Below are 12,206 nucleotides of genomic sequence, written 5' to 3'. Positions count from 1 at the left end.
CAGTCTTATTAAAGAAGGGTCTTCCTATAGGGAGAGGAGCGCTGTTGAAGACTGTTTCGTATTATTATTCATCATCAGGATATTATTCATCAGAATGGTTCTCCACAGTACATTGAATATGGACGCCACTCTCACTGGCCCTCTGTCCGTCTGTATGCCTTTCTCTGTCTCCTCTCAATCACTCTCCCCTTCTCTCTCTATTTCACTCTCCCCCTTCTCTCTCTCTATTTCACTCTCTCTTCCTCTCTCTCTCTACTCCTTTCATCATTTCCTCTGAAGCAGCACTAATGCAGCCATCCTGCCGTAGCCAGTTTGTTGAGCAATCAGACAATATCTGCCCAGCATTGAGTTCATTTTTCTGAGGCAAATCTATTCTGAATATATTTAAGCCTAGTTCTTTTCTGAGGATTTTTGTACCGTCCTTCACATTTTTTTATGTAAAACTGGGAGTTTTTTTGACTGCATGGTTTATTTTTGTCAGGTAATTTTTGTCAAGGTGAAATCTGCTGCTCATTGTATTCCAGATGACAGATAATGATGTGTCATATTATCACTGTCATTCTCCCTTGGTTCCTCTGAAGACTCAGGTGTTTATTGTGGAGAGAGCGTTGCTCTCAGATGGCAGCACAGGGTTCAACTACCTGCCGTGATCCGGGGTGACCGGTCAGACAGAGAAGAGCGCTCTTGAGAAACTGTCTGAAAAGGTTATTCTGTCTTTATTAAAGACGAAGCAGATTATTCATACACTCTTAATATTTCAACAAGGCATGGCAAACAAAGCACTAGACAGGAGAAGGCAAAGGTTTTGTGTCAGTGGAAATAGATATCTTTCTGTAGTAATTGGGATGGAGGAGACGTATGATTTGTAACTCAGTGATATAACTGTATCATACAGACTGTCTAGAAGGCCTTCCTCCATGTACAAAAAGCACCCAGTTCGCATTTACGTTTTTCTGTCATTATTAGTCTATTTTCTATCATAATATTGCTACCAATGGCAGCATCTCGAGGTTTATATATGATCTAATGTCCTGTTTCGATCATACTGGAGGAAGTAGCCCATCAGTCAGAGAGAGCTACTCTCTGTGATGTATCATAAAGGGCCTTCTCTCAAGGTCTGAAACTGGTTCATGTACTTCATCAATGGAAGAGAAGTGCAACTTCATTTTAAGTAGAGTGAGTTGTATTGAGGCCTTGTAAAACACCAGCTTGTACTTTAAAACTCTGTGTGGTGGAGCCATTGGTTCTTTGTTTATGTCCTCTGGCACCAGCTAAAGCCTCTTGTTTGTGTCCCAAATGGCACCCTATTCCCATAGGGCTCTGGTCAAAAGTAGTGCACTATATAGGGAATATGATGCTATTTGGGACACTGCCTTTGTTTGATCCTCTTCATCTTGTGTGTGTTGTGTTTTAATCAGATCTGGTCATCCTTCATGCTGTATGTGTTGTGTTTTATTCAGGTCTGGTCATCCTTCATGCTGTGTGTGTTGTGTTATATTCAGGTCTGGTCATCCTTCATGCTGTGTGTGTTGTGTTTTATTCAGGTCTGGTCATCCTTCATGCTGTGTGTGTTGTGTTTTATTCAGGTCTGGTCATCCTTCATGCTGTGTGTGTTGTGTTTTATTCAGGTCTGGTCATCCTTCATGCTGTGTGTGTTGTGTTATATTCAGATCTGGTCATGCTTCATGCTGTGTGTGTTGTGTTATATTCAGGTCTGGTCATCCTTCATGCTGTGTGTGTCTGGTCATCCTTCATGCTGTGTGTGTTGTGTTTTATTCAAGTCTGCTCATAATTCATGCTGTGTGTGTTGTGTTATATTCAGGTCTGGTCATCCTTCATGCTGTGTGTGTTGTGTTATATTCAGGTCTGGTCATCCTTCATGCTGTGTGTGTTGTGTTATATTCAGGTCTGGTCATCCTTCATGCTGTGTGTGTTGTGTTATATTCAGGTCTGGTCATCCTTCATGCTGTGTGTGTTGTGTTTTATTCAAGTCTGCTTATAATTCATGCTGTGTGTGTTGTGTTATATTCAGGTCTGGTCATCCTTCATGCTGTGTGTGTTGTGTTATATTCAGATCTGGTCATGACCAGCACATCCAGTGGTGCGCATTGCACCCAGGTATGCTAAACGTACAGTATCTAGGGCTGCACAATTACTCCACTTCACATCGGAATCATGAAAATATGAAGCAAAGCTTCCAGAAAATTGGAACGAAATGGCGCCACACCAACTGGAAGTCTTCCGACTCTGGAAGATGGTACCTGCAGTACCGAAGAACTTCCCCAAGAGAGGATGAACTTTTACTCTTTGAGGAAAAGATTATGATTTTAGAAAGCCTTCATGCTGTGTGTGTTGTGTTATATTCAGGTCTGGTCATCCTTCATGCTGTGTGTGTTGTGTTATATTCAGGTCTGGTCATCCTTCATGCTGTGTGTGTTGTGTTATATTCAGGTCTGGTCATCCTTCATGCTGTGTGTGTTGTGTTTTACTCAGGTCTGGTGGAGGTGGTCTGCAGTGTCTTCAGCGAGGCAGCCGTCCTGTACGTGGAGAGAGAGGAGAGGCCTGGGAGAAAGAGTAGCCATGATCTCCTGTTGTCTCTACTGGACACTCTGCACAATGTACTGACCAGCACATCCAGAGTGGTGCGCATTGCACTCCAGGTATGCTAAACGTACAGTATCTAGGGCTGCACAATTACTCCACTTCACATCGGAATCATGTGCAATATCCATATCGCAAGAGATCCATATTGCATGCAATACCTTGAAGCGCCACTCAGCCGCGTGTAACGTCTGTTTTCATTGTTTACTCTGTTTGTCGTCTCTCTCCCTTTCTCTTGGGGCTGCTTCTCACACATACCAAGCCCCGCCCCCTGTCACTCAAGCAGCACAGCTCCTCCTCCTCCGAGTCGTTCTATGTTTGCATGCTGCTCCGTTACCCCGTTCCGCTAGTGGAACCCCTCGCCAACAGCCAATGAAATTGCAGGGTGCCAAATACAAATCAACAGAAATCTCATAAATCATATTTCTCAAACATACAAGTATTAGGCACCATTTTAAAGATAAAATTCTCGTTAATCCAGCCACAGTGTCTGATTTCAAAAATGCTTTACAGCTAAAGCTCCACAAACGATTATGTTCAGCCACCACCAAGCCACAGAAAAACCCAGCCATTTTTCCAGCCAAAGAGAGGAGTCACAAAAAGCACAAATAGAGAAAAAATGAATCACTAACCTTTGATGATCTTCATCAGATGTCACTCATAGGGCTTCATGTTACACAATACATGTATGTTTTGTTCGATAAAGTGGATATTTATATAAAAAAATCGAATTTCACATTGGCGCATTACGTTCAGTAGTTCTAAAACATGCGGTGATTGTGCAGAGAGCCACATGAATTCACAGAAATACTCATTATAAATGTTGATGAAAATTCTAGTGTTATGCATGGAACTTTAGATACACTTCTCCTTAATGCAACCGCTGTGTCAGATTTCAAAAAAACTTTACGGAAAAAGCATAATCTGAGAACGGCACTCAGAGCCTAAACCAGCCAGAGCAATATCCGCCATGTTGGGTAGTCAACATTATTCATAAATAGCATTATAAATATTCACTTACCTTTGATGATCTTCATCAGAATGCACTCCCAGGAATCACAGTTCCACAATAAATTCTTGTTTTGTTCGATAATGTCCATCATTTATGTCCATTTATGTCCAATAGCTTCTTTTGTTAGGGCGTTTGGTAAACAAATCCAAAAGCGCGATCTGGTCCAGTCGGACGAAATGTTCAAAAAGTTATATTACAGGTCGAAGAAACTTGTCAAACTAAGTATAGAATCAATTTTTAGGATGTTTTTATCATAACATTTCAATAATGTTCCAACCGGAGAATTCCATTGTCTGTAGAAAAGCCATGGAACGAGAGCTAACTCTCGTGACCGCGCGTCATAAGGCTGTGACACTCTGCCAGACCACTGACTCAAAGAGCTCTCATCCGGTCCCACTTCACAGTAGAAGCCTCATTCAAGTTTCTAAAGATGGTAGACATCTAGTGGAAGCCTTAGGAAGTGCGTCTTGACCCATATCCCTCTGTGTATTCGATAAGGCTGAGTTCAAAAACTACAAATCTCAGATTTCCCACTACCTGTTTGGAATTTTTCTCAGGTTTTTGCCTGCCATATGAGTTCTGTTATACTCACAGACATCATTCAAACAGTTTTAGAAACTTCAGAGTATTTTATATCCAATGCTAATAATAATATGCATATATTCACATCTGGGACTGAGTAGGAGGCAGTTCACTCTGGGCACGCTATTCATCCAAAAGTGAAAGTGCTGCCCCCTATCCCAAAGAAGTTAATATAAATCATTATATTTCTATGATTCCAACAGTTCACTCAGGGGTTTTGGTGTATATTGCATGTCAAATCGCAATCGCAATATTTCGTAAGACAATCACAATATTTGGTAAGAAAATCTCAATTTTATTTTTGGCCCATATCGAGCAACTCTACCTGTATCCATAATCTCATTTAGAACAGGCCGGTGAAGGGGAGGTTAAGTGTGTGTGTGTGTGTGTGTGTGTGTGTGTGTGTGTGTGTGTGTGTGTGTGTGTGTGTGTGTGTGTGTGTGTGTGTGTGTGTGTGTGTGTGTGTGTGTGTGTGTGTGTGTGTGTGTGTGTGTGTGTGTGTGTGTGTGTGTGTGTGTGTGTGTGTGTGTGTGCCCAGAAGCAAGAGCTCAGGGAGCTCGTCGATCGGAACATGGCTGTGTTCTCCGAGAAGCCAGGCCGCACGACCCTCATTGAACACCACATCTGTACCCGGACCAGGGAAACGGTATGAAAGAGGCCATATCGGATTCTGGAGGCCCTAAGGAAGGCAGTTTGAAAGAAAGCGGAGGCTATGCTGAGGATGGGGGTCGTTGAAGAGTCTCACAGTGCATGTTGCAGCCCCATCGTGTTGGTGCCAAAACTGGACAGTATCCTGCGCTTCTGTAATGATTTCCCGGGGTGTGAACGACACCTACCCCATGCCGAGGGTGGACGAGCTCATAGACCGATTGAGAAAGGCCCGGTACATCAGCACCCTTGACCTGACCAAAGGATATTGGCAGGTACCATTGGCAGCCTGCGGTTATCCCCAACTTTGCGGCTATAGCTTCCCCCATCACCGATCTAACCAGGGCCCGCCTCCCGAAAAAAGTGAAATGGACGGACGAGACAGAAGTGGCGTTCAGCCTCCTGAAATAAGCGCTGGTCTCCCATCCGATTCTCGTAATGCCCGATTTCCAGGTGCCGATGGGGAGGAGCAACCCATCATGTACATCAGCCGAAAGCTGATACTTAGAGAAAAAAAAGTACTCTATTGTTGAGAAAGAGGGTCTAGCGGTGAAGTGGGCACTAGACACTCTCAAGTATTACCTGTAAGGTACCCACTTCACCCTGGTCACGCACCATGCTCCCCTGGTCTGGATGGCCAGGGGAAAGGACTCAAACGATCGGGTCACCAGGTGGTTCTTGTCCCTTCAACGCTTCTCTTTTTCTGTTGTGCACAGGTCAGGGGCGAAGCATGGAAACGCGGATGACCTATCGAGAAGGGAGACATATGTCACACTGATGACAGAGAGCTAGGGGGGGGGGGGGGGTGCTGGACGTGCCAGGTCTCGACGGGCTCTCCGGCCAGGACTACATGGGGCTGATTGGGGATTGGTGAGGAATCAAGGGCTGATTGCTCACCACCTGTACAAGTCGCATAAAGTTGCCAGAAGGGCAGCACACAAGGGAGGGACTGGGGAAGGAAAGGAATCCCGTATAGTTGGGGACGGTACCAGAGGTAACAGGAGGGAGTTCAGTTTTTTACATTTTGTCAATGTAAATTGTCCGGTGGCGATTTTAGGAGTTGTTCGGCAGTCTTATGGCTTAGAGGTAGAAGCTGGTCCTAGCAAAGCACCCCCACAACATCACACCTCATCACCATGCTTCACAGTGTCTCTGAATGTCCTTGAGTGGCCCAGCCAGAGCCCGGACTTAAACCTGATCAAACATCTCTGGAGAGACCAAAAAAATAACTGTGCAGCGACGCTCTCCTTCCTAACCTGACAGAGCTTGAGAGGATCTGCAGAGAAGAATGGGATAAACTCCCCAAATACAGTTGTGCCAAGCTTGTAGCATCATACCCAAGAAGACTTGAGGTGCTTCAACAAATACTGAGTAAAAGGTCTGAATACTTATGTAAATGTGATATTTCATTTTTATTTATTTTTATATACATTTGATAAAAACCTGTTTTTGCTTCGTAATTATGGGGCATTGTGTGTAGATTGAGGAGGGGAAAACAACTATTTAATGCTGTAATGTAGCAAAATGTTGAAAAAGTCAAGAGGTCTGAATGCTTTCTGAATGCACTATATTTGATATATTTGCCTCTTCTCAACTTCCAGTAGGATGAGCAGTAAGAAGCAAATATATCCCATTGAAGTTCATCTTTTAGACACTAAGGATTCACAAGGTCCTCCACCCGAGGGACACTCCATTGTCTCCCACTGGCCCTCATTAGCTTTAGTTGTCCTCTACAGAGCCTTCCTCCACTTCCTGGTATACATATTTATGCAGCCCGGACATTGGGAGAACAGAGGAGACGAGAGGAGAGGGGAATGACATAATGGAAATCAATTCTCTCACTGGAATGAAAAAATGCAAAGCTCATTAAAAGGGCTTCTGCACAAACCAAATTCATTTAGGTAATAATGATAAGGAAGGAAGAATATGTGGCCAGTGTCGTCTTCAAGTTGTCTCGCTCTCTCTCTCTCTCTCTCTCTCTGATTCACTCAGAATTAATATTTTAAATGGATGAGGAAGTTAATCGAGAAAGTTCTACATGCTTCACAATTAAGCAAAAGAAGAAGAGCTGAAAAAATAGCATGGAATAATAATCACATTAACTGCAGACAGCCAATCTTCCTTCCCAAAGTTTTGTGCTGACCGAAAAACCTGCTTAAAATAAGCCAGCAGTCCCTCAGAAGGAAAGAGAGAGAGAGAGAGAGCAGGGAGAGGAGAAGAGGGAGTGAGAGGAGAGGAGGGAGAGGACAGAGGGGAAAGGAGAGGAGGGAGAGAGAGAAAAGGAGGGAGAGGAGAGGGAGGGGTTGAGAAACCAGAAGAGAACCAGATGGAGAGTGTCTTTCAGTCTAACCCAACCAACCAGCAGTCTTATTTTGATTTGTTCTACATCTATTTCCATCCACCAAAGGGAACAGCCAGTTTGTCATAGAAATGAAATCTACCTCCCAGGAGGTGACTGCTGTTAAGGCCAGTCATTTGTTTTCAAGGAGATTTGAAGATTTGAATATGTTAAGGGTGAGACTAGTGGTGCTACAGCTGTCCAACAGGACTAGTAATACTGTTCTACTGTACTAACCTAAACAACACTGCTACAGCTGTCCAACAGGACTAGTAATACTGTTCTACTGTACTAACCTAAACAACACTGCTACAGCTGTCCAACAGGACCAGTAATACTGTTCTACTGTATTAACCTAAACAACACTGTTACAGCTGTCCAACAGGACCAGTAATACTGTTCTACTGTACTAACCTAAACAACACTGTTACAGCTGTCCAACAGGACTAGTAATACTGTTCTACTGTATTAACCTAAACAACACTGTTACAGCTGTCCAACAGGACCAGTAATACTGTTCTACTGTACTAACCTAAACAACACTGTTACAGCTGTCCAACAGGACTAGTAATACTGTTCTACTGTACTAACCTAAACAACACTTCTACAGCTGTCCAACAGGACTAGTAATACTGTTCTACTGTACTAACCTAAACAACACTGCTACAGCTGTCCAACAGGACTAGTAATACTGTTCTACTGTATTAACCTAAACAACACTGTTACAGCTGTCCAACAGGACCAGTAATACTGTTCTACTGTACTAACCTAAACAACACTGTTACAGCTGTCCAACAGGACCAGTAATACTGTTCTACTGTACTAACCTAAACAACACTGCTACAGCTGTCCAACAGGACTAGTAATACTGTTCTACTGTACTAACCTAAACAACACTGCTACAGCTGTCCAACAGGACTAGTAATACTGTTCTACTGTATTAACCTAAACAACACTGCTACAGCTGTCCAACAGGACTAGTAATACTGTTCTACTGTATTAACCTAAACAACACTGCTACAGCTGTCCAACAAGACTAGTAATACTGTTCTACTGTACTAACCTAAACAACACTGCTACAGCTGTCCAACAGGACTAGTAATACTGTTCTACTGTACTAACCTAAACAACACTTACAGCTGTCCAACAGGACTAGTAATACTGTTCTACTGTACTAACCTAAACAACACTGTTACAGCTGTCCAACAGGACTAGTAATACTGTTCTACTGTACTAACCTAAACAACACTGTTACAGCTGTCCAACAGGACTAGTAATACTGTTCTACTGTACTAACCTAAACAACACTGCTACAGCTGTCCATCAGGACTGGTAATACTGTTCTACTGTACTAACCTAAACAACACTGCTACAGCTGTCCAACAGGACCAGTAATACTGTTCTACTGTACTAACCTAAACAACACTGTTACAGCTGTCCAACAGGACTAGTAATACTGTTCTACTGTACTAACCTAAACAACACTGTTACAGCTGTCCAACAGGACTAGTAATACTGTTCTACTGTACTAACCTAAACAACACTGTTACAGCTGTCCAACAGGACTAGTAATACTGTTCTACTGTACTAACCTAAACAACACTGCTACAGCTGTCCAACAGGACTAGTAATACTGTTCTACTGTACTAACCTAAACAACACTGTTACAGCTGTCCAACAGGACCGGTAATACTGTTCTACTGTACTAACCTAAACAACACTGTTACAGCTGTCCAACAGGACTAGTAATACTGTTCTACTGTACTAACCTAAACAACACTGTTACAGCTGTCCAACAGGACTAGTAATACTGTTCTACTGTACTAACCTAAACAACACTGCTACAGCTGTCCAACAGGACCAGTAATACTGTTCTACTGTACTAACCTAAACAACACTGCTACAGCTGTCCAACAGGACTAGTAATACTGTTCTACTGTACTAACCTAAACAACACTGTTACAGCTGTCCAACAGGACTGGTAATACTGTTCTACTGTACTAACCTAAACCACACTGTTACAGCTGTCCAACAGGACTGGTAATACTGTTCTACCCAGGACAAGACTTGCACTTGGTTCATCTCAGACCTCAGCCAATATTTAGCAGATGTGATGAAACCTAGCTCAACACAGTGCTGCCTGTGTGTTCCTGTCCGCCTTTGTGTCTGTCCGCCTGTCTGTCTATTTGTCTGTCTCAACACCCTTCACTCATCTCTCTGTTTTACCTCTTTCCTACAATATTGATTTCTCATTTTCTTTACTGCTGAGACTAAAACAATAACCTAGTGTTGTCAATCAACAGTCCTGATCTGAAGGCAGTCAACTGATCTCTCTCTCTGTGTGTGTGTGTGTGTGTGTGCGTGTTACAGGGAGCTGAGTCCCAGGGAGAGACCCAGGCTGCAGAGGACCTCCTGCTCATCAACAAACCTCTGACACAACTCACATCCCTGCTCATTCAGATGGTAAGACATGGTGTCTGTCTGTCTGTCTGTCTGTCTGTCTGTCTGTCTGTCTGTCTGTCTGTCTGTCTGTCTGTCTGTCTGTCTGTCTGTCTGTCTGTCTGTCTGTCTGTCTGTCTGTCTGTCTGTCTGTCTGTCTGTCTGTCTGTCTGTCTGTCTGTCTGTCTGTCTGTCTGTCTGTCCCTGTATGTCTGTCTGTCCCTGTATGTCTGTCTGTCTGCCTGTCTGTCTGTTTGTACCTGTCTGTCTGCCTGTATGTCTGTCTGTACCTGTCTGTCTGCCTGTATATCTGCCTGTACCTGTCTGTCTGCCTGTCTGTCTGTTTGTACCTGTATGTCTGTCTGTACCTGTCTGTCTGCCTGTATGTCTGTCTGTACCTGTCTGTCTGCCTGTCTCTCTGTTTGTACCTGTATGTCTGTCTGTTAGTACTGGATGTGTTATTATTACAGTTTAAAAAACAGTGCAGTGTATTTATATAGGATATCCAAAAATACGTGATATAAGTTGTTTGAAAAGTGCTGGAGCCCTCAGATCAAGGGGTTTGGAAGAGCTAGCCACTGCCAGGTAAATGCTGGTTCATCTTTGCCAATATTATTCAACATGACGCCAATATGTTAGGAAAAAGTAACAATCCATTCCCAGTGTATTGTTGATGTGATTTACCCATTTCCATTCTAATTGAGTGTAGCTAGTCTTATGATAATACATCAAGTAGTCAGCTTGAAATAATTCATTTGAAACAATATTAAATAATATTTTCATTGTCAGTCATGACTTTTGACCAGGCCCCTGAAAACTTGACCTGTTGCTGATACAACATCATAAACTGAGTGGATTCTGAACGCATCATCAATAATGGACGACCCATTGTGGTTTAATGGTTTCTGCTGGTTCTGTGATATAAGAATCTATAGAAATAGATTTATGAATAATGATGACAGCGTCTTGAGATAGATGGCTCCTGCGTTTTAAAATGAAGAGTTGAGGTTATTACATACTTAATTGTATTATTAGCCCCATCATTCCACTGTGAAATAGGCTTAAAATAAAAAGCATTTGGGATTTCCGCCGGCCTTCGTATTTCTCAAAAGTATTTCTCATTCACGGCTAACTTTGGCCTTGAGGTTAGGTCAAGGTAACTCACCTTCATAAAGTACCAGGGGCTTGAAGGATTGACGACTTCCAGTGGACAAGTTGTATCTGTTGCACATGGTAGTGCCACACTCCTACACAGTACACACACATAGCAAAGCAAAGACTACACACACACACACACAGAGTACACACACACCATATTGCCTCCCCCCTAGAGTACCTCTGGTCCACCATACTCTCAGTTGGTATTTCTGAGTGAGTGAACTGCGTGAACACACACACATAGGAACACTCTGCAAGCCTCCCCTCTGGCCATGTAAATCACACAGATGGCATAGGAGAACAGACCCACTGGGAGGGCCTTTTAAACGCTTTATGCCAGCACGCCCCGTGGTGCTGCATGGAGCCCACTCTGTGTTTACCCCTGGCCACAGACACGCAGACAGCCTGTACCCAGACCCAGGATTCATCCACCTCCACAGCCCCAGTCTCAGGCCCAGCCAAGCTGTCCCTCTGAGCCGTAGGGGAGTGACTCAATCTACCAGCCCCACCCACCTCCCTCCACCACAATCACTACCACCACCACCACTCAGTGCACCAGCAGCCCAGACTGCTAGCCTTGTGTCAACATATTTCTGCATAAAAACAGTGAGCTGAGAGCATGACAATGTGCCTGTCTGGAAGTCAGCGACCTGCAGTTGAACCACACTCAACCTCTGTCTGAATAGGCTTCTGTTTGACTGGGGCTTTGTTTGTGTGTGTGTAAATTAATACATTTGTTATGGGGAGGGGGAGTATGTTGTGTCATTATGGGGGGGGGGGCTGAACAGAGTGTGTCACAACGGGGTCTGAAACACAAACCTGCTCTCTCGGTGACCTCCACTTGTGGTCTGTCACAAACAGATTGCACACTAAAAACAGCCATGTCTTGGAAGGAGACAACCAAACCTCTAATCAGTGTTATACTGCTGATATAACCCTGCCTCTTTTTACAGCGATAGCAAAGGATTTTATGGGAAATTATGCAAATACATACAATTTAGCATGAGCTCCCAAACTCTGTGCCTGATAATATGCAATTTTACAGCGACTGTAAATTAACATTTGCTCTGCATGTTGAAGAATGTTTATGAATATATCTAGCCCTTCACCAGCACAGTGCATCAAGAAGACGTATGTGTTTTGAGGCAGAGAGAGGCCTTATTGAATACATGTTAAATACAGACTTCAACAACACAGGCAGGTGTCCTAGTAAATACACCTCAGGATCCCTCTCAATGTTACTTACTGACAAAGAATTAGAGTATGCCTGGGAGAGTTTGTGTGTGTTTGCATCTGTGTGTGCGTGTGTGAGTTAATGAATACATTTGTTTAGGGCAGGGGAAGTATGTTATGTCATGATGGGGGCAGTACGCTGAGAGCAGCAGCAGAACTCTGAGGGCAGCAGCAGAACTCTTGAGGGCAGCAGCA

General features: G+C 43.6%; 1 protein-coding gene across 1 annotated transcript in view; it reads left to right on the top strand.

The window, feature by feature from the left end:
• The window catches only part of ulk4 (unc-51 like kinase 4), a 261,713-nt gene that overhangs the window by 138,621 nt on the left and 110,886 nt on the right, over nt 1–12,206 (top strand). The window contains exons 34-35 of the mRNA XM_046335393.1: nt 2,494–2,660; nt 9,552–9,644. Coding sequence (XP_046191349.1) covers nt 2,494–2,660; nt 9,552–9,644 — 260 coding nt within the window. The remainder of the gene's footprint in view (nt 1–2,493; nt 2,661–9,551; nt 9,645–12,206) is intronic.

This window comes from Oncorhynchus gorbuscha, unplaced genomic scaffold (assembly GCF_021184085.1).
Source record: "Oncorhynchus gorbuscha isolate QuinsamMale2020 ecotype Even-year unplaced genomic scaffold, OgorEven_v1.0 Un_scaffold_738, whole genome shotgun sequence".
NCBI classification, from domain to species: domain Eukaryota; kingdom Metazoa; phylum Chordata; class Actinopteri; order Salmoniformes; family Salmonidae; genus Oncorhynchus; species Oncorhynchus gorbuscha.
The sequence above is the reverse complement of the archived record's forward strand: the minus strand, read 5'-3'. Positions and strand labels throughout refer to the sequence as shown.